Source organism: Mastigoproctus giganteus, chromosome 14, assembly GCF_048544385.1.
Source record: "Mastigoproctus giganteus isolate SK-2022 chromosome 14, ASM4854438v1, whole genome shotgun sequence".
In the NCBI taxonomy this organism is placed as follows: Eukaryota; Metazoa; Arthropoda; class Arachnida; order Uropygi; family Thelyphonidae; genus Mastigoproctus; species Mastigoproctus giganteus.
The window spans coordinates 77,562,427-77,587,016 of record NC_143588.1 but is presented as its reverse complement, the minus strand read 5'-3'; the positions used below and the strand labels follow the sequence as shown (position 1 = coordinate 77,587,016).

The 24,590-nt window shown below is 36.3% G+C and overlaps 1 protein-coding gene across 1 annotated transcript in view; it reads right to left on the bottom strand.

Annotated features, from left to right (window-relative positions):
• LOC150075266 (uncharacterized) overlaps positions 1-24,590 on the bottom strand; it is an 82,174-nt gene that overhangs the window by 44,925 nt on the left and 12,659 nt on the right. Inside the window, 1 exon segment of the mRNA XM_090388422.1 lies at positions 5,094-5,234. Within this exon segment, the coding sequence (XP_090244548.1) occupies positions 5,094-5,173 (80 nt within the window). The 5' untranslated portion in view covers positions 5,174-5,234.

Below are 24,590 nucleotides of genomic sequence, written 5' to 3'. Positions count from 1 at the left end.
TGGAAGACTACTGTACAAGTTGGAGCAGAATGGTATTAAGGGTAAGTTGCTACAATGGATAAAAGGATGGTTAAGTGGGAGAAGACAGAGGGTGGTAATCAATGGGTGCTGCTCTTCGTGGACTAATGTTATTAGTGGAGTCCCACAGGGTTCGGTGTTGAGCCCACTGTTGTTTTGTATATTTATCAATGATATTGATGAAGGTATATCAGGCTAGTGTCAAGGTTTGCAGATGATACAAAGGTTAGCAGAGTTGTTAATGACAGTATTGGCAGTGTGCTACTGCAACAAGATCTAGAAAATTTGGGAAGGTGGGCAGAGAAGTGGCAACTGAAATTTACAAATGCAAAGTACTGCATATGGGTAGAAGTAACCCCAGAGGAATGTACCAACTGTGTGGTACTATATTTAAGGTGGTAGAAAATAAAAAGGACCTGGGCGTAACTGTGCAGTCAAATATGAAGTTTTCTGAGCAATGCAGACAGGCTGCCAGGGCAAGTCATGGGGTTTTGACAATGATATACAGGAATTTTGCTAGCAGGGAAAAGGAGGTGATTGTCCCTCTGTATAAGTCAATCCTCAGGCCATGCCTTGAGTACTGCACACAGGTCTGGAGGCCTCATTTTAGGAAGGATGTAGATTTGCTTGAGCGTGTACAGAAAAGGGCAACAAGATTGGTGAGGGAAATGAAAGGCTCCTCTTACCAAGAGAGGCTTAAGTTCTGCAAATTGCAGTGGCTAGAGACTAGGCACCTGCAAGTTGATCTGATTGAGGTGTATAAGGCCTTGAATGGGTTGAGCATGCTGAATTCTGATGGGATTCTTCCACTTGTTCAGATTACGAACCTAAAGGGGCATAAATTCAAATTGAGGAAAGACAGATGTAGAATAGATGTGCGGAAATTTGCCTTTAGTCAGCGGGTGGTTAATTGCTGGAACAAACTTCCATCTGTCATTGTGGAAGTTGATAGGTTAAATAAATTTAAGGAGGAACTGGACAAACATTTAGAGGGAATGGTTGTGTGAATTTTTTTTTTGGCTGATGCTGCATTACCTGATACACTTGGTTTCTTGCATCACATGCCACTATTACTACTACTACTATTATGAAATAAAATATTTAATGCTGCAAACTACGTAAGAATCAACAACTGGGAAGGGGAATAATAAGAAATTTTCATAAATGCTGGTTCATGTAAGCTTTTAAAATTAGGGTCTCTTTTTGACACTCCCAGTGTAACAATATCAGATGAGAGTGTATAAGGCTTAAACATAAGGTGCAAACTCAAATTTGGCACACTTTAGAAAAATCTGCCATTCCAGGGAAAACAACATGTGGCTAAGGTAAAGAAAGCCTGCATGAGAAGCATGCAAAAGTTCGATGAAATTTACCTGTAAAAGTACTTTGCCGTAACGGCATTTGTATTGTTGCTCACTCAGTAAAAAAACGGTGGGTGTTATCAGTCTGGAGTAGAAGTTGAATCCCACAGGAGCTTGAAACCCCTCCCGAAGTGTGTGGTGGGGGTTACTTGACCTTTTTTCTGTAGAATCACTAATTGAATCACAAACAGAGTCGTATTGGAAGTTCTGGCATCATAAAAAATGTTCGTAATGCAGTTTCACCGGTAAACTTTTTCGAAAATTGCCGTGCTTCTCGTGTGAGCTTCCTTTGCCTTTTTTTTTTTTTTCTTAATAAACAATTTATCCACTAGTCCACTAGTTATTCTAAAGAAAAAAGGTCAGGTTACCCCAGTGGTTTTCAACCAGGGTGCTGTGGCACCTTAGGGTGCAGCAACAACATTCCAGGAGTGCCACATAATTTGAGTTTAAATTACTTAAACTTATCTTTTTTATTTATGTTTATTTCATTATAAAATGGTGTACAGTATCTTTTTAATTTTGTGGTGATTTATAATTGATGTTTACTTAGTACCTCTATATAAAGAATAAAAAATATTATTATATATAATTTGTATTATGAAATGTAATTTTTATAATTATATTATTGTAATAACTATCATATATATATATATATATATATATATCTGATAATTAAAATAAATATGATATTTAAATAAAATCATCAGCCAGTAGTACGGCAATAATGCAGAGCGAAATGAAACGCAAAATAATATAAATAAACAAACAGGGAAGGGAAAGTAGAGATAATAGGACAAAAAGGTAGTCGATAATCCCCTATATAATTTAGTCAATTAAGTCATTAAACCCAATTAATAAAAAACGATATAAATTTAAATAATGCCAATTATAAATAATTTAGCGGTACCGCCCTTGAAGGTACCAGTTCCAAAAGACGTGAAATATCACCAAAAAAGGGTTAAAGAAACTACCAAAAAACTAAAATATCAAAATAATAGACTGACCATCATGCCCCATATCGACAGAGGACCACGAGGCCAATAATGGTCATGGAATCGCTGCATTTCAATCGTCATACAAATCATCGCAAAGGCAGAAATATCGAAGAACCAAACCACCCCTCCATTCTCCGATAGATCAACCAATGCAGAGGATTTGCATGGCGGTGGTCCTTATGCAGCGAAAAATAATCTATAGAACAGACAGCACTCTTGATCAGAGCCACACCACTGACATAATGCAAGCTTAACCAGCTTATATAATAGAAAGGAAAAGAATAGATGGCGGCACAGGTGCTGCTTATTTAGCATAACAACCCACTACTACCACTCATTTATATTATGTGAGGTAAAAGTTAGGTAAAAGTAATAAAAATAAATAAATATGGCTATGTAGCTATCATTAGAGGCAGCAAATGCACATCCTCCACATGATGCCTAATTATATCTGATAATTAAAATAAATATGATATTTAAATAAAATCATCAGCCAGTAGTACGGCAATAATGCACAGCGAAATGAAACGCAAAATAATATAAATAAACAAACAGGGAAGGGAAAGTAGAGATAATAGGACAAAAAGGTAGTCGATAATCCCCTATATAATTTAGTCAATTAAGTCATTAAACCCAATTAATAAAAAACGATATAAATTTAAATAATGCCAATTATAAATAATTTAGCGGTACCGCCCTTGAAGGTACCAGTTCCAAAAGACGTGAAATATCACCAAAAAAGGGTTAAAGAAACTACCAAAAAACTAAAATATCAAAATAATAGACTGACCATCATGCCCCATATCGACAGAGGACCACGAGGCCAATAATGGTCATGGAATCGCTGCATTTCAATCGTCATACAAATCATCGCAAAGGCAGAAATATCGAAGAACCAAACCACCCCTCCATTCTCCGATAGATCAACCAATGCAGAGGATTTGCATGGCGGTGGTCCTTATGCAGCGAAAAATAATCTATAGAACAGACATACATAGCCATATTTATTTATTTTTATTACTTTTACCTAACTTTTACCTCACATAATATAAATGAGTGGTAGTAGTGGGTTGTTATGCTAAATAAGCAGCACCTGTGCCGCCATCTATTCTTTTCCTTTCTATTATATAAGCTGGTTAAGCTTGCATTATGTCAGTGGTGTGGCTCTGATCAAGAGTGCTGTCTGTTCTATAGATTATTTTTCGCTGCATAAGGACCACCGCCATGCAAATCCTCTGCATTGGTTGATCTATCGGAGAATGGAGGGGTGGTTTGGTTCTTCGATATTTCTGCCTTTGCGATGATTTGTATGACGATTGAAATGCAGCGATTCCATGACCATTATTGGCCTCGTGGTCCTCTGTCGATATGGGGCATGATGGTCAGTCTATTATTTTGATATTTTAGTTTTTTGGTAGTTTCTTTAACCCTTTTTTGGTGATATTTCACGTCTTTTGGAACTGGTACCTTCAAGGGCGGTACCGCTAAATTATTTATAATTGGCATTATTTAAATTTATATCGTTTTTTATTAATTGGGTTTAATGACTTAATTGACTAAATTATATAGGGGATTATCGACTACCTTTTTGTCCTATTATCTCTACTTTCCCTTCCCTGTTTGTTTATTTATATTATTTTGCGTTTCATTTCGCTCTGCATTATTGCCGTACTACTGGCTGATGATTTTATTTAAATATCATATTTATTTTAATTATCAGATATAATTAGGCATCATGTGGAGGATGTGCATTTGCTGCCTCTAATGATAGCTACATAGCCATATTTATTTATTTTTATTACTTTTACCTAACTTTTACCTCACATAATATATATATATATATACACACACACACACACACACACAGAGAATCGGATCTAACAGGCAGTAAATTGAGTAGAGGTGCCATTATTAAAAAAAGGTTGAAACCACTGGGTTACCCCCTCCACTTCGGGAGGGTTTCAATCTCCCCTGGGATTCAATTTCTACTCCTGACTGATAATGCCCACCGTCTGTTTACCGAGCGAGCAACAGTACAAATGCCGTTACGGCAAAGTACTTTTACCGGTAAATTTCATCAAACTTTTGCATGCTTCTCGTGCAGGCTTTCTTTACCTTCGCCCAATATGTAAGTTACAATACACATCAGTTCTAGATAAAGGATTATATTAGTCTGATATGAAGCCAAGCAGTTAGAATTCTAATGATAAAGTTTTTTTTTTTTTTTTAAACTTAGTTGTTGATCTCCAAGCTGGTGTACCACAAAGGAAACATGTAACATTTTATATAGGCTTCCACATATCATTAAGAAATTTATGCATATTATTCAAATTTTAAAAAAATAATAAAAATAATAAAGAATGTAAATTCATTCAATATTTAGACAGTTCTTGCCATTTGCAGTAAAAATGTCAAAAATTATTTATAGGTAATCTGGAAACTTGTTTAATGCAGCAAATGCCAATGGAAAAAGATATCCCCCTAACCTTCTTCACTGTTTGAAGACTGAAATGAATGACAAATGACAAAAGTGAGTAAATTATTTTTCAGTACACTCCAATTAGAACTGCTATTTGTGAAAAAATTAAATTAGCATATCAATACTTACTATCTTCCTGATTAATCCTGATTAAATTAAGAAAAATTACCCTTTAGAATAATACAGTTCCTTCCAATTAAGATATTTAAAACAAACTATTCTAAAATTTCAATTACTCACCAACAGTTTAGTTTCCTCACACTATTGAGATCTTGAGCCCTTGTACGAGATAGAACAATGTTTTCAGTGAGGATGGTCATCTTATTTCATAAGGATACTTCACAAACTAGTTTCCCACAGAGAGAGAGAAACATCATAAGACTAAAAATAAACATGAGCTATTTTTCAATGGAGGTATATAAAGATTACAGTTAGGCAGGAAAGAAATATTACATGACAATGTATATAATTATATAAAACATGCCTTTTTTGTGTTTTATATACACACAAAAAAGGGCATTTCTGGTGCATTTCAGATAAGTATAAAAAAAGTAAATTATGAGCTTTTGTATAATTGATATTTTTCAATTACTTGAAATAATGTTGACATTTTTAAGGTGTGCTAATAAAAAACAATATACAGTAATCCTTTAACTTTTGCAGGGTGTACAAGATATAAGCCCCTGAGGTTTTTTGGAAAGTTAAAAATTATTAGAAAGAATGTTCAAAACATTGGGTAAAATTTAATTATTTCACCTTAAAGAACTATTCCTTCTAATAATTGGTCCACTCCTGCTTTAACCCTTTATTTTTCACAAAGATTGATTAGAAATTTGGCACAATTACTTAATGGTTAATAAAAAAAGTGATACATTATTGATTCATTAAAACAATTATACCTGTCAACTAATCTAATCATGCACATACAATTTAATATACACAAACATACCATTATGTTAACTTAATATAAACAAACAGTTGAAATAATTGTACTGAAATTGACATACTATTATTTCAACTTCAATACAATTAAGTGTAAAATCAAATACGATCTGGTACTTCTGCACTTATTATTTTTAAAAATAAACAATTTATTTTTTTAAATACATAACAGTAGTAGTTCCACATAATGCCTGTACTTTAAATACAAGCTGTGCACTGAAATCTTTTTCCTAATTGAGACTGCTGCCCTGTAGAAAAGGCTATAAAATGAATTATCTTGTCAGTTTTTTAACTTCTGTAAATTCTCACATTCATTTTAACTTTTCTGAATTTTTAATTTTGGTAGATTCCTAATATACTGATGTAATCTAGGACCTATTAATGTTCACAGCTAGAGAGGTTAAAATTGCATAAAGGATTTCCTTTAACCTCAATAGTTCAAAAATTCAACATTAGTTCTCAAATTTTAAGACTGATAGTTACACAATCAGTAGAGAGAGTACTTGTTATACAAATATAATTGGGATCAAGAAAAGGCCACTTTTTATACACCAAAATACCTTAACACAATACTAAAAATAAAGGTAAAAATTTTTATATTAAATACAGACTATTTTTTAACAACATTCAACAACAGTTATGCCTAAAATATTTGAATATAAATGAATAAAAAAAAAAATTAAAAAAAAGACTGATGCTGTAAAACGCAGTAGTAATAGTGGTAAATGATGCAAGAAAGCAAGCTGATATCATCATGATACTGCATTAAAGGTCTCATTTTAGGAAGGATGTGGTTCTGCTGGAATAGGTGCAGATAAGAATAATGATATTAGGCATGAGCACAAGGCATAAGTGCATGAGGTAGAAGTAGGGTACCTGGGGGGGGGGTCTACTCTAGAGAACCTGCTTGATATTCAAAGAATGAATCAAGTGTTGTTTTCTTTGTCATAATTTTTCATATAAAATTGGATAACAGGATGGACATTTCACTTCATTTTTTTCCTTGGCAGTACAATCACTGAAAGGGTCATTACTGCAAAAATACTTGAGAAAATCATCAATTTCTCCAAATGCTATTTGTAATCTCAATTCTTTTTCTTTGGAACTTCTATCATATCAGAAGGGACTTCTATCATATCATCATTCCTGTCAGTTCTCTCTTCAATGGATATCTGGTCAAACTCTGCCGCTTCATCATTTGTTAACACTGCATGTAATACAAGAAATTTTCTGACATCAGTTTCATAAATTTCATTGAATGTGCATCTTTTGCAAGATTTGTGATTTCAGCTTGCATCAGGTAAAAAAAAAAGGTAAAGTGCAGCCATTATCAACCCACTGCAGAATGGCAGATCGACCGTATTCAGCAGTCAGGGGCTTGAACCCCGGCCTACTCAAAGAGCATGTGCTACTGCACTCCCGCTCATGACCACTTAGCTACGCTTGCATCAGATTACCATCAAATTCTTCAAAGGCATGAACAGCATCAGGATGTAAGTTTTTCCAGCAGCTATTAAATAACTGAATAGAAACTTCCTTCCAAGCCTATCCAATAATTTCAAAACAATCAAAAATAATAAATTACTTCCAAAAACCTTCCACACTGTTTTCAATGGTCATGCCAGTTTCAGCAATTCTTAAAAGTGAGGATAAAATATACCTCAAAAACAGTTAACTCCCTGGTTGGTTGCATTATGAATGTTGTAGTTAATGGTAAAAAAAAAAAAAAAAAAGGAAATTAATTGTGCCTTGCAACTGCAGGGACCAGAATACGAATACTCAGATAGCGAATATGTATGTAGGATTAGGAACGTTTTGTAATATTTGCAAAACATTCACGTTATGCAAGCTTCCAGAACATTTTCACTTGATATTAAATTTCTGTACACTGATAAAAGGCTGACATGATGTGCAAACAACCAAGGGATTACTGGAACATGAACCTATATTAAAGGTCTCATTTTAGGAAGAATGTGGTTCTGTTGGAATAGGTGAAGATAAGAATAACAATATCAGGCATGCACACAAAAGGGTACTCTAACAGAGAAAAATTTCAATTGCCAGATTTATATCTGCCTTATACAAATGGACTAAGATATTAATGATATCCCACAGGATTTGGTGCTAGGCCTATTGTTTTCTGTATTCATTAATGATAATGATGAAGCTTATGTCTGGCTTAATGTAAGTTTACAGATGATATAAAGGTTCGCAAAGTAGTTAATGACAGTAATTAAGGTATGCTACTGCAACAAGAGCTAGAAAAATTAAGCAGATGGGCTGAGAAATGGCAATTGAAGTTTGTATCAAAGTACTGCATATGGGCAGCAGTAATCCCAGATTAATGTATATCAACTATGTGGTCAGAGTAGTGAAAAAAGAAAAAGACTTGAGGATAACTGTGCAGGTAGATATGAAATTCTCTAAGCAATGCAGACAGGCTGCCAGAACAGCTTATGGGGTTTCTGCGAATGATATACAGGAATTTTGATAGCCGGGATAAGGTGATTATCCCATTGTAATAGGCCAAGGGTTCTTAACCTGGTGCTCACGAGTACCATTATGCTCTTTAAAAAATAAATTTTGCTTGCTACCGATCCTAAAATGGGTGCTCATGAACACCCTCGCTTAAGCTAAAAAATTTACATATAAATCTTTGTATTTAAAAAAAGTGCTTTTTATTTCTTAACTTTCTGCAATATTCTACAAAAATCCATGCAGATCTTCACTAATTATATATTTCACAACATTTTAATCTCAAAAACGGTATTCTTAAAATTTTTTCTTATTAATTATTGTTAATTTTACATTTATTTAGTAAGAAAAATTTCTACAAAATACTTTGTTGTGAGTACGATCATTTGTTGTCATAGTGTCGCTACTGCCTCGTGCGATTCTCAGTTTCTGGTTTGAACAGGTTTCTGCCGGGTTTCGCTCAGTTGCACTGCTGCAATAGGTACCGTATATGTATAATGCTGACTTTAAAGGCGATGAAAGTGTTATAATAATAAATCTTTTGATTTTGTGTGCAATTGCTTAAATGTATTTTGTTTTAACAGATTTAACCAAATTTACTAAACCCTTTCAAAATGGATAAGTTTTTAAAAAGAAACCAAAATGAACATGATGAGGAAAAAAATGATGCATTAACACTACATTAGCCATTGTCTGATTTAGACTTACATGTTTCAATTCAAATGCAAAGAAACAAAAATTAAAAAGTGTGCATTTTAGTCCTCTTGGAAATGGGATTATTTGGTAATAGATAGTAGTAGAACTGGTGCCAGGTGTGTTTGGCTTGCTATCGGAAGTCAAATTGTGAAAGACATTACCAAACATGCCATAGGAATTTTCAAGAAGCTTTTCCCAAATTTAGTGATATTAAAATAGCTAAACTTCAAGAAAAAAAAATAACAGAAACTTGAAAGACCAAAAAATATTTTGATATTAGTGAATGAAGTTTCATTAATTTTATTAGATAGTATGAATCAGAGCTGTAATACTCAATATGTTCTACGTTGATAATAATATTGAGGTAAACTCCTCTTATTAATTTACTAATAATTAATTTTATTATAATTGCAAAGAATTCATTGCCTTACACTAGTGGTGAAATAATAAAAAAAATATATAGTGTCATCATTAAAAGTGCTTGCTAGCATCTTACCAGAAAAACAGAAAGCTACCTTGATTAGCTCTACCATAAATATTCCTTTGAGCAATGATACAGTTTCAAATCGACTTCATAAAATGGCAGATATAATATTCAATGAATTATTAGGTAGAATTGAAAGTTGTGTATTTTTTTCACTGGCAATTGATGAGTAAACTGATGTTTCGGGAATATCACAACTCATGTGCTTTGTTTGTTTGATTCAACATGATGGCAGCTGTGAAGAAGATTTTTTGGCTATTTTGCCACTTACTGGTCATACAACTTTAAAATATGTATATAACAAACTTAAGAAATTTTTCTCAGTGATCTGAGTAAACTTGTATCAATTGTTACCCGATGGTGCGCCTTCCACGAAAGGTAAAAACAAAGGCCTTATTGCTTATCTTAATAGAGATTAAAGGATGCCTAATTTTGTGCATTATCACTGTTTGATTCATATTGAGGCCATATGTTCATGAATGAAAGATCAAAAAGAAATTACAGGATGCCTTGAAGTCACTGTTAGTCATCAACCATTTTACTGCTAAATCCCTAAATAAGCGACTTCTAAAAATATTTTTGGAAGATCTTCAAGCACCGCATTCTGATCTTATACGTAGGCTCAGTTGTGGAAAGATGTTCTGCAGAATTTGGGAGGTTTGAAGAAGTAAAAGCTTTTCTAATAGAAAGCAATAAAGAAAACCTTTTTAGTGAAATTTTTGCTGAAGATTTCAAGATTACACTTTCATTCGTGGTTGACATCTTCAGCCATTTAAATGACTTAAATTTGAGGCTACAGGAAAAAGGTAAATTTGTGGTAGTTTTATATGAAGAGATTATTGCATTTGAGAAAAAAACTTCAAGTGTTTCAGAATCAAGTTTTAAAAGGAAATTTGCTTCATTTTCCTACTCTTAAAAAATGTGTGGAGGAAACTGCTGGGGAGTGCCCATTGTTTGTAATGAATGTAATCAGAGACCTTAGTGGCCAATTCCAAGAAAGATTTGAATACTTGAAAGAGCATTTCCCAAAATTTGAATTAATGATAAATTACAGAAATTTTGAAACCATTAACTTGGAACATCAAAATGAAGTAGCAGCTACTGACTTAGAACTTGTTGACATCCAGTTGTCTTTAGCTCTGAAATGTCTCTTCCAACACAAAAACTATTTTAAAATTCTGGGGTTCTTCTGACTGCAAAAAATTTCCTTTATTACAAAGAAGAGTGTTAAAAGTATTTTCTATGTTTAGATCAATATATACATGGGAAAGTGATTTTTCATTAATGAACAACATCAAAAACAAAAAAAGGACAAGATTGTTGACATCACATTTGGAAGAAAATTTGCAATTATCTCTTCATAATGGAAAAATTAATTTCAAAGGTTTAGCATCATCTCTTCAAATTTATTACTGATAAGGTAATAAATATTAGCATCCAAAAATTTTAATTGAGAAATATAATTCTTTTATGCATAATACAACTAAAAAATGCATTTTTAATCTTTAACCAAAAAAAATTATATTTTAATATGGCGTCGTATGTATTATAAGCGCAAAATCTTGCTCACTTACAGCAAAAGGTTAAGAACCCTTGTAATAGGCAATGGTCATGCCATATCTTGAGTATTACATACAAGTCTGGAGGCCTTATTTTAGAAAGGATATAGAGCTGGTGGAATTGGTGCAGAGAAGGGCAACGAGATTACAAGAGCTGCTGCTTTTGTCGGTGCGGCCGCTCAGTGATACGGCTCCCACTTTAATCAAGAGAAAAATATTGGTACCAGTTAAAGTATGCCTACTGTTTACTATCAATGGGACCCTCAAGAGGAGAGGAACAAGAAGATATAACCAGGAGCCGCTGAATGTCACCAGGTAACTATTTATTAGCATTTTGAATAATCAGCACCAAAATAACAACGCTAATATATACGATAAACTTCTAAACGGAACATATAATGCTAAGGGCACCTAATTTGGTGGCTCTATCATTCCTGTAGTTTGTGACTAGATAGAATGGCATGCAGCTCCTGTTAATCCCATTGACCTAAATCCCTAGGGGCACTTCTCCCTCTCACTCATTAAAGGGTAACATGCTTCAAGCCCTGAGCAAGTGTTCATATAGCTGTGACCACCCAGATATAGTTAATGTATCTTTTTCCAACCCTTTACATTAAATAAGAACAAAACTGATACAAATCTGTTTGAAGCCTCTCTACCTCCCCCAACTACAAAGCTTACCTCTGCATGGAGCAATCCATTTAAAACCATTTACTGTCAATGCTTATTCAGAATGTTTCCGCCTAGGAAGCACGCTCACAAGTATGAAACAGCAACTAACCAAACCAGCTTCCCTCGTATGCATAATTTACTATAATTTACAAAAATCTTATGTCAGTTTCTGGGAAAATGAAGAATTCAGAGCCTTGCAGCCAGTGCCCCAAAGTGATTAAAAACAATATCAAATGTATTACCTACAACTCATGTTACTGCTTAAGATGTACCAGAATTTACATAAACTTTCAAGAAGAAGATGCAAAATGCATGGCAATGCACTCCCTGCCTCACATCTGACCCTGCCAAAATGAATAGGAGTTCTGAGAACCCAGTGAGCTGCATAGTAGCAAACACCGTCGACAAAACCTCCACGTTCGTGTGCGCAACTGATAAATCCGACAAACACACATCGGACCTACAAATAGTATATCAAACAGACAATGATAGCTACAATGCTATTTTCCAAAAAATAAACTCAGTTTATGCAGAACAGATTACAATAAAATATGAGATGAGAGACAACATGATGGATCTTCAAAAACAGCTGTCATCTTTGCAGAACAAATTACAGCTCATACTCACTAATCAAGGCTTGCTATTTCATCATCAGTTACAAAATATAAAATCACAACAAGTGCTGCTAGACGCGATAAAAAGGAAAAAAGGAGATAGCAGTTCAGCTAAACCCAGTCCTCATGCTTCAAGCTCCAACCACTCGACCAGGCATCAGACGAGCTCGCCTATATCGCAATTCAACCCGACACCAAACCCTCAATGTCGAGAAATATCTGGCAAGGCAGACGGCATTACAAACCTTAGAGTAAACGAATTGCACACCCCAGATACATCCACACAAACAGAGGACTGTGACAATATGGAATCTCACAAAAGCACATTGCAAACTAGTCATACCAGCTCAATCCTCAGAGGAAGTAACCAGCTAGCACTCAATGACCATATAAGTCTGCACAACATACAGCTAAGCAAATGAAGCGAAGACCCTGATCATATGATCAACAGCTCCAGCGTCATCCATTATTCTTCCAACCACCTACTACATCATTGCATCACACAAGAAGTCAACCTTTCCCAGGCAACTCCATATTTGCATATGCTTGCCTGAAACCTGTAGACATTATAATGCACTCCCTTGGTAAGGAAATCCGCTACTACCTCCCATACCAACCGCCACAGAGGAAGCATACCCATTACTATAATTCTTTAACCTGGGCAAAAGACTAAGAACCTGATTCAAATTGAGGAAAGACAGTTGTAGAATAGATGTGCAGAAGTTTGCCTTTAGCCAGTGGGTAGTTGATTGCACGAACAGATTTCCATCTGTTGTTGTGGAAGTTAATAGCTTAAATAAATTTAAGGCTGAACTAGACAAACTTTGGAGTGAACAGATGGGTGAAATGGGAAGAGGTGTTTTTTTTTTTTTTTTTTTTTTGGCTGATGCTGTATAAGCTTGCTTTCTTGCATCATATGCCTCAACTAATGCTAAAAGTCGCAGGCGAATCTTGCATCGCACACAAAAAGACTCCTCCAGCTACCTGCCCAGAACCCACTCAACAAATCTCACAAGTACAAAAGCGCCTATTTGTCATGGGTACCTCAGCTACATCAAGGCTCTTTGCAATAGAACAGCCTACAAAAGCAAGAACAAGCATCTTCGTCTCAAAACTAGATCCTCGTACGACCCCCACCCAAATCGCAGCTGTAGTTGAAGAAGAAATCCGAATACGTGTTTCTGTAAAGCAGCTGCTAGTCAGAAGTAATAACTACACAGCTTTTAAACTGGAATGCAACCCAAGAGATTTCAATAAAATCGGCCACCCATCTTTGTGGCCAACTGGAACGATAATCCAACCATTTTATGAGATCTGTTTGTTTGTTTGTTATTTGGTTTTTAGCAAACCAACTTTCTGCATTCTCCGTATTTGAACTTTCTGCATCCTCCGTATTTGGTGATCACGGGCTCGAACCCCAGTCTAATCAAGAAGCATGTGCTACGCACTGCTGCTCCTGCCCACCTGGACACGGAGGCGGCGCCTTTATGAGACCTCTCACCGAGATAGACCCTCCTCAGCCTTAACAAAGAACCACTGGATGCCAACTAGTTGACTCCTACAGGACCCTGTTATTAAATTTCCAGGCCGAGAATATGATCATAGCGCATTCATTCGGTCGCACATATCCAGTACTCCCTAGTAAAGACCAATCTTCATCTCCTGCATGCATGCTACCTTTGAACCAAATGGACATGACTATCCCAACCAGGATCACAAATCACTCCTACCGTAAGTCACTGAAAAATAAATATTATAGGCCAGCAACCTTGGTAAAAATTCCTATGACTGCAATGCTTCAGCTACTTTACCAAAACGTGCGTAGCATCAGAAATAAAATCGACGCCTTAGAGCAGTTACTCCTAGCTGCACACTTGGACCTTCTCTGCATAACAGAAATGTGGCTAGAACCCCATCAAGAATGTATTGCGATCACCATCCCAGCTGGATATGGGTCTGCCTTTACGTCGAGAGATAACAGGAGGGGAGGGGGATACAGCCATCTTTTATAGACAAACCCTCTTCACACTGATCTCTACTGTTTCAAGTGAATCGCAAGATGAAGCCGCCTATGTCGAACTCAAGTACCAATCTGCTATACTCAAGTGACTGTAGTCTATGTGCGCCCATCACCATCTCAAGACCTTATCCTTGAAGTAACAAACTGGATCATGAACCAGCTGCAACCATCCACTGTCAACATCATATGTGGTGACTTCAATCTACCCCCTCAACTTAATAACCTAAAGCAGCAGTTCCTCTCCTCTCACCTTCATACTGCAGATCTCTGCCTTGTCAGCAAACTCCCAACTCGTGGGCCTAACCAACTTGATCTAATACTAGCCTCCATACCATGCATCATCAATAAAACCCTAGAGAGTGCTCAACTCTGACCACGATGCACTTTTAATGCTATTTCAACTACCAACTAATCGGCATCTTCCAAATAGGCAGAACAAAACCATGTCACATGTCAGCCCTACATTCCTGGACATACCGAGATGCCTTCGAGGCAGTGTCGTTAATCCCTTAGTCAATCCAAGAGTCATGTGATGTCCAGTTAGCTGTCACCCTCCTTACCAATTGGACTATATCTGTAACAAGCTATGCGGCCACAAGAAAGATCACAATCTCCCCTTACTCTAAAGCATTGTGGTCCCACGACCTGAAGAAGTGATTCGACCTTAAGCAACATCTACATAAATTATGGGAAGCAGTCTCAAAACGTTACGGACAGAATTGTCTACTCTAGAGCTCAAGCTGAGTTTAACCGCCTGAAATCCATAGCGATTAAATCGCACCTTGACAGGATCATACACACAGGGAAAGTTCCATATAAGGATACCCCTTCAGGTTTTCCTCCTCAACTTGATCCCCAAAGCTGGCTTGACTACATCACCAGGTTTACCACCACTGTCAACCCAGAAGACCAGCCTTCACTACCAACATCTGACACCAGTTTTGACCCATTGACAACCATAATAATATCGAGACAAGAGTTAATTAATGCCATCAACTCACTGCCAGCAACTTCTACTACTGGACCTGACGGGATTCCGCAATTTATGCTTAAGAGCCTGAGCCCTTACATCCTGCAACCTCTGTTACATATCTTTAACTCAGTGCTCTCAAAGCAGTTTCCCACACCAATGGAAGGAATGCCTAGTCAAACCAAGGCCAAAAATTCGCGTTCCATCACTTGTTAAACACTACAGACCGATCTCAAACTCATCCTGCCTATTGAAACTGCTGCTAATCTTCACTAAGAAAATCCTGCCAGACAATCCTCCACAAATCCACTCTCGCACAGATCAACTGTGACCAACCTTCTAGCAACAACTAACAGAATCCTCAGAGCCTTTGAAAACAGAGATGAGCTGGCAGCCACCTATGTAGACAATGAATCTGCATTTGATGCCGTGCACATTCCGTCTCTCCTAAAACTACTAGAAAAGCACTATCAGATAGGAAGCGACATCTTAGCTTTCCTCACATCTCTGCTGAATAACCAAATAGTCAAATTATCTGTAGATAACTCACGATACTGCAAAGTAATCTCAGTTGGAGTCCCACAAGGGGCAGTGCTATCTGGCCTCCTCTTCACCGCCCTTATTGCTTCACTAGTAATTCAAAAGTTAAATATCCTGGTATATGCTGACGATCTAAAGGTACTCACGCCAATAAAGGCAAGCCAAGACCCTCACAAAATCTCAGAAGAGCTAACCTCCACTCTCTCCTCAATATGTATCTACCTCAAGCAATTTAGTCTGTGCATCAATCCCGAGAAGTCAGAAATCATGGTCTTCATGTTAAAGAAAAAGCCAACAAAAATCTATCCAACCCTCAATGGAGCCTCCATCCCTCTTGTCCAACATCACATTGACCTAGGAATCAGATTCGACCCAAAGCTTCTTTTAGCCAGCATGTAGATGTACTCCTCACAAAAGCCACCAGACTGAGATGGATATGTAAGCAACATCTGCACCATGTAACAGACAGATCCACCATGGTGAGATACATTTCAACAATAGTGTATCTGCCACTTCTCTATGCTGCAGAGATTTGGGCATCTGCATCTCCCTCTACCATCAAACCAGTTTTCTCATCGGAGTACTGGCTTCTCAAGTGGGCATGCTACAAACTTAGTCTGCCTCCCCAGCTCCGGACCACTGATATGGCCAATGCACTTAACATCCCAAGGCTCATTAATGAAAAGAGGCTCGTCACAACAGTCAAACTCATGACCGGTCTCATCTCATCTCCTCCCCCCTCCTTCTGGGAAAACTGTGCATGGAGAATTCCAGCTGCACATCTACAAGCAATCCCCCAGGTATGTCCTCTGCAAAGACACCTTCATCTGTCGGACCGGTTTCTTCCTCAGCAGATGCTATCTCGAGTCCAGGATTTAGATGTCAACTTCAACAAGTTCTGTCGAGATCAACAATATAGGAAAAGAATACTCAGTGGGGTGGTCAAGGCTACTACTATTATAATTTGAGTCTTGAGCAATGTATATTCTTAACCCAAACAACTATTTACATATTTATGCACTTCAATGTATATTCTTATAGTATGTATTTTGAAACAAATGGTTGTACACTCACTTAATGTTCTATATATGTAGTATACTTAAGTCATTTTTCCATTTTCCTGTACTTTATTTCACTTATTTATCATTCTATTATTTATTTATATATTTTGGATTTTGAGGCAATAATGTCTCTGTAGTACATTGTTAACCCCTGGCCACTGTGCTGTGATGGGCTGTTGCAACTACTATTACATAAATTATCATTCTAAGCTTTGCAATAAAGATTCTTCTTATTAGGGATGGGAACAAAGGGATACATTTACCAAGAATGGCTCCAGGTCTGCAAATTGCAGAATCAGGAGTCTTTGCACCTGTAAGACGATCTGATCAGGGTGTTTAAGGATTTGATTGAATTAAGCAAGCTTAAAGCTGATGGAATTTTTCCTTTGCTCAGATTATACACATGACACGGCATAAATTCAAACTGAGGAAGGATAAATTCAAACTGTATGGTTGCAAAAGGTGTGCCAATCAGTTGTTGATTGTTGGAACAAACTTGGATAAGTTGTTGGAGAAGTAGATAGTTTTAATAAATTCAAGGAACTAACAAACTGAATTTCGGAAAAGCTTTCAATACTGTTGCATATAAAAGACTGGTGTACAAATTAGGGCAGTGTGGCATATTAGGGACAAGTTACTGCTATGGATAAAGGGATGGTTGAGTGGGAGAAGACAGAGAGTGATTATCGAAGAACACTGAACTTCATGGACTAATATTATTAGTGGAGTCCCCAAGGTTCAGTCCCGGGCCCATTGTTTTCAATATTCATTAATGATATTGATGAAGGCTTAATTTCTAAGTTTGCAGATGATATAAAGGTTGGCGGGGTGGTTAATGACAGTAATGATGGTATATTTGCTGAGAAATAGCAATTGAAGTTTAACATAGACAAATGCAAAGTACTGCATACAGGTAGCTGTTTGTTTGTTATTTGGTTTTTAGGAGCATTAGCAACTAAGGCCATATTGCTCCGGGATATGCGGTGGTCATTCCCTGACCTTTCCGCATCCTCCGTATTTGGTGGTGATGGGCTCGAAACCCGGTTTAATCAAGAAGCGTGTGCTACACACTGCTGCTCCTTCCCACATGGCTAGGGAGGAGGCATACAGGTAGCAGTAATCCCACAATAATATACTAACTGTATGGCATTACGCTCAGGGTAGTTGAAAATAAAAAATACCCTGGGGTAATTGTGCAGTCAGACACGAAGTTCTCTGAGCAGTGCAGATAGGCTCCCAGGACAGCTCATGAGATTTTGTCAATGATGTACAAGAATTTTGGCTAGCAGGGATAAGGAGGTGATTATCCCATTGTATAAGACAGTGGTCTCCAAACTTTTTTATAGCATACTCCTATGTTAATAAAAATAAACAGTGCACACCAATACATGTAATATTTATTTATTTATAAATTATACACATGTATGTATAAATATTTATATAGAATCACCAACAGAATTCAATGCAAAAATACACTAAAATATAAATGGAAATAAAAGTAGATAAAGATTAAAAAACAATAATATATTTTTATTGAGAGCACTGTGATTGAATATTTTTCATTATTTCTGAATATCTTGGTTTGACATTTCATGATACAGTAATTCGAAGGTCTGGCTCCAAGTTCTGTTAATTTCGATACTTGGATTTAATGGCTGTCATAGCTGCAAAAGTCACCTCACACAGGTAGGTAGATCCCAATGGAAGGAGTGCATCATTCACTGCACTTCCCAAGTCATGGTACTCACCTTTCAATCCTATTTATCAATTGTGTAAAGATTTTTGTTGAAATTCAGATCAAAAATTTTCATCTGCCCTGATGTCAATCAGCTGTCCTTCAGCAGTAATTGGAAGAAGCTGAATTTTTATTTTATATTTTCAACAAATGGATTCAAAACTCACTGGCATTCTTAACTTGAAAGATTTCCAAACAAGTCAGGAAACTATGTTTCCAATTTTTGTACGTGTGGGAAAATGTCACCTTTACCTCAAAGGGACAGATTAAGTGTGCTAACTTTTTCGAAAATGTCTGCTAGGTAGCGCACTACTGATAGTTACTTCTCGTTTCAGAAAAACTTGTAACTCATCTTTAAGTTAAACAACTCTTTTAAGTACTTTGTTGCAAGATGACCAGCAAACCTCTGTGTGGTACAAAAGATTTTCATGGTTACTCCCCATCTCATTACAAAGTTATATAATGTATTATGTATTATTGTAAAGATTCTACTATTTAAAGTTCCTGTTTTTATAAAATTAATCACATTGATCATATCTTGGAGCACTTTATATACTTCTGGCTCCAACTTCTTTACTGCAATTGTTCACCTACAGATGACACAGTGAATGAATTTCATGTGTGGTGCTGCCTCAATAACTTTGCCCTTGAATCCTTTTTATTCCAGTCAAAGCAGCTGCTCATCACTAGTTATACTCAAAACAGTTTTCCCATAAAATATTGTTTTTATATTGTTATTGTTTGTATATTATTATTGCATTTACTATTGATACTTTTTTGAGAATATATTTTCTGTAGTATATTTTTCTTTTAGTAGCTCACAAAAAAATTAGCTGCTTAATTAAATGTAAAGTTTTAATTACATTATTAAAACAGAATATAGCAAATACCAAAAACTGAAACAAATGTTAGAAACAAATGTATTTTCATCCAACTCTATAGTAAATTTGCCACACAGCGTAATTTGTTCTATTACTTGTTTCTTTAAATCTTCAGCAATGTTTTCTCTATATCTTCCAATTGTGTTTTCTGATAAGGAATGGATATTAGTTTGTCAGCATATTGTTTTCCATGTATTATTTCAACCATTTTTACTGCAGCAGGAAGAACAAGTGTTTCCCTAATGGTGTGTGGCTTTTTGTCTTTTGCTATTAAGTAAGAAACCTTAACAGAAGCTTCTAAACATTTATCATTAAGTTTGGTGAAATTTTGTAAGGTACTGGCTTGAGTACTACATGACTTTAAACATTGGTGAAAAAATTATACAAGTTTTTTTGCATGTTCTGGATGCTTAGTTTTTGTCTTGCTAATCGTGATGGCTTGGTAATGTCTTGATGATAATTTCTAAATGTCTTGCTAATCATGATGGCATCATACTATCATTAGTTAATATCTCAAGGCACAATACACATTTAGGACATGGTTCATCATTAAAGATAACAGATGTAAATCCAAATTTCAAATAATTTTCTTGATAATTTCGAATTTTTAAAGACAGCTTCTTATTCAATATTAGATTCACATCTTTTTTACCTCATAATGTGGTTGACAAAGAGCACTTATTAGGAAAAATATCGGCCTCACTATTTTCTTGTTGGTTGTTTGTGGTAGTAGCATTATCAATTTATCACTATCATCTTCTTCAATCCAAAGGTTTCTTTGAAGAAATCTTTTTAAGCCACTTGTCCATTTTGTGATTATAGGACTAGTGAGAATTAGATTTAATTTGTGAATTAACTGTGAACACAAGATTTTTTATGTACTTTCTTATGTACTTTTAAAACAAGCCTGATCATATATATGAAATATTACAAAAGATTAATTTATTTATATTTTATTTTTTTTAAATCTAAAATCTTTCTATAATTAAAAAATAAATATCAGCTGATCATGGATAGCCTTGCACACCCCACTCTGGAGACCACTGATATAAGGCCACACCTTGAGTACTGCAGGCCTCATTTTAAGAAGGATCTAGAGCTCTTGGAATGGGTGCAGAGAAGAACAATGAGATTGGTGAGGGGAACAAAGGGGTGCTCTTACCAAGATAGGTGAAATTCTGCAAATTGCAGCATCTGGAGACTAGGCTCCTGCCAGGAGATCTGATTGAGATTCTGAAGGCCTTGAATGGACTGAGTAAGCTAAATGATGATTTCATTCTTCCTTTTGCTGAGACTAAACTCATTTGAGGGGCATAAAAGGAAGTAGGGTTGCAGGATAGATGTGTGGAAGCTTGCCTTCAGCCAGTGGGTGGTTGATTGTTGGAACAAAATTCCATCTGTTGTTGTGGAAGTCGGTGGTGTGAATAAATTCGAGGAAGAACTAGACAAATTCTTGAAGGGTATGGATGGGTGAAGTGTGTAGGTTGTTTTTTTTTTTTTTTTTTTTGGTTGATACTTTATAAGCTTGCTTTCTTGAATCATTTGCCCTTACTGATACTAATCATAACTAAATTGCAAAATGTATGTTATCTGTCCCAACAATCACTAAGTTCCTTGAAATGACTCACTTTTCAGCTTTTAACTTATCAATCAATTCTCAAAAATCTCATCTCAGTCTTCAAATTATGAGACATTCCTTTCAACATCAAAATTTATCTCAATAACACACAGAATCTCATAACATCGATTTTATAAAGATTTGGAATACACCCAAATTACAAAGTTAATTTTGCAGCAATAAATTCATCAGAGCATACTATAAATTAGTAATGGAAAACTTTTCCATTCTTTTTTATAAAAACAGTTGATGTAATAGAAGCCAGACAATCCTGAAATGCTCTTTGATGGCACTTGAATTAATCAAATTAGCTCAGCACTAGTTTCACTATATAACTTAATTTCCCACAGTTGTAACTTAAAATTTCCCACATTTTCAGCATATGTTTTGTCAGACTCTCGAGAGTGACAAAACACGTCTTCCCTGCCCCACCCAACCACATTAATCTATTCATAAAAATGAAATTATATTTTGTGTATTATTCTAGAATGAAAAATCAGATCTAGGCCAAATTTTCAATCTATTTTCTATTGGTCCTTGGGAAAATTTCAGGTTCAGTTAAAACTTCACAGCCCTCATTCAATCTCCCCCACACAAAAAATTGTTTAAATGAAAGAATGTTTTTCATTAATTAAGAAGAAAAATGCAGATTGCTACCAAATTTTCAGCAAAATTCTGCTGGCTCCTGGGGCATTTTTTGCATTTTTAAGATAGTAGTAGCAACGGAGACTTATTATGAAAGAAAGCAAGTGTATGAGCTTATGTAGCATCAACCAAAAAAAAAAAAAAAAAAAAAAAAAAAACAATTTCACACATCCATTCCTCTCTAAAAGTTTGTCCAGTTCCTCCTTGAATTTATTTAAACTATCAACTTTCACGACAAATGGAAGTTTATCCAGCAATTAACCACCCGTTGGCTAAAGACAAATTTTTGCACAGCTATTACAACTGTCTTTCCTCAATTTGAATTTATACCCCTCACCTCCGGTTTGTAATCTGAGCAAGCGGAAGAATCCCATCAGAATTCAGCATGCTCAACCCATTCAAGGCCTTATATACCTCAACCAGATCACCTCACAGATGCCTAGTCTCCAGCCACTGCAATTTGCAGAACTTAAGCCTTCCTTGGTAAGAGGATCCCGTTCGTTCCCCTCACGAATCTTGTTGCCCTTCTCTGTACATGCTCAAGCAACTCTGCAGCCTTCCTAAAATGAGGTCTCCAGACCTGTATGCAGTACTCAAGGCGTGGCCTGACCATTGCCTTATACAAAGGGATAATCACCTCCTTTCCCCACTAGCAAAATTCTTGTATATCACTAACAATACCTCATGACTTGCTCTTGCATGCCTGTCTGCATTGTTCAGGAAACTTCATATCTGACTGCACAATTACTCCCAGATCCTTTTCATTTTCTGCCACCCTAAGTTTAGTACCACACAGTTGGTACATTTCTCTGGGGTTACTGCTACCAATATGCAGTACTTTGCATTTGTCAATGTTAAACTTCAGCTGCAACTTCTCAGCCCATCTGCCCAAATTTTCTAGATCCTGTTGCAGTAGCACACTGCCATTACTGTCATTAACAACCCTGCCAACCTTTGTATCATTTGCAAACTTTGACACTAAGCCTGATATACCTTCATCGATATCATTGATAAATATACAAAACAACAGTAGGCCCAACGCCGAACCTTGGGGGACTCCATAATAACATTAGTCCACGAAGGGCAGCATCCACTGATTACTGTTTTGTCTTCTCCCACTCAACCACCCTTCCATCCATTGCAGCAACTTACGCTTAATACCATACTGGTTCAATTTGTACAATTATCTTTCATGCAGAACAGTGTCAAAAGCTTTCCTGAAATTATTTTTTCATCTAGTTCTTATGTAACCACATCATAGTATCCAATCAAATTTGTCAGACAGTCGCTTAACAAATCCATGCTGTGTCTGAATTATAGGTACAGATTTCTAGATGATCCTGCAATGCTTCTTTAACCTGTGACTCCATTATTTTACCAGGAACAGAAGTTAAACTAACTGGGCTGTAATTACTTGTGTCACTCTTAGATCCATCTTTGTGAATAGGGGATAATTTGCACATCTCCAGTCCATGGGGACTTCTCCTGAGTGATTACAGTGTACTGATGTGTTCCTTTATCTGCAAATTCTTAATGCACAAATAATCCTAGTTCACTTCCTAGTTCATTTCAAAAATATACGTGGTCTAAATTCTAATCTCAATGATGTCCATTTCCACTTGCAGTCTGCCAAACCCCATGAACTTTTTCTGACAGAATCTCAGTTACCAGTTAATTCAACTACTGCTCATCTCAGTTGCCCAAATTATTCGCTGTATGATTCCTTTCACCTCAAAGATGGTACTTGTGCATATGTTTGTTCCGATATTCCCTGTCAGGGGCTTGGTAATTTGGAATCTCCTGTTTACGATCTTCTCTGGCTTAAAATCTCTCTACCTCATTATGTCAAATTCATCTGTTGTCTCTACCATTCTCCCAACTCCACTAATCACTTGGAGCTGTTTGACTTCCTCTCTTTGCAACCATGACTTTCTCCAGTCCAACTTTCCTAATAGTGAGGTAATTTTCCTTGGCGATTTTAATGTTCACAACTCCAGCTGGCTTGTTTTCTACTCACACTGACCCAGCTAGTCGAGATGCTGAGGCTTTTGCAATTACTAATGATCATGCACAGATTGTTCATTTACCTACAAGAATACCGGACAATCCTAACCATACAGCCAACATGCTTGATCTTTTTCTCACAAACAACCCTTCTAAAGTACATGGTTGAAGTGAGTGGTCCTTTAGGCACCTCAGATCACAACTTGGTGATTGTCTCTTCTTCAATGGAGCCTTTATCTCATGGCTATTCCCAACCTCGTATTGTTTGGCTTTACAAGAATGCAAAATGGGATGACCTGCGTGATTTCTTTTCTTCTTTTCCTTGGTCAGATTACTGTTTCAAAACTTCTGATGTCAACGTTTGCTCAGATCGTGTCAGTGAAATTATTTCTTTTATCACACACACCAATTTAAAATCTCGTCCTTTATCTAAACCTTGGTTTTCCAATAAATGTCCTAAGGCTGTTCAAGAGAAGAATGTTGCATATCGTAATTGGCTTGTTTCCAATCCTTCAGCTTCATTTTCTGCTTACTCCAAAACTCGCAACAATTACAAAGCAGTTATTAACCAGTCCAAACAAGATTTTGAACAGGCTAAAAGTAGAAAACTTGCTTCTTGCTCTAATGGCAGAAGAGCATTCTGGTCTCTTGCCAAAGCTATTGGCCGCAACTTTTGCCCATCTGTGCTCCCACCTGTCAAAACCAGATGGTTCTGTTGTCAATTCAGCCAAGGATAAAGCTGACCTGTTAGCATCCCATTTTTCTTCGAACTCATGTATTAATGACCTTGGTAAAACACCTCCCACCATTCCCAACATGCT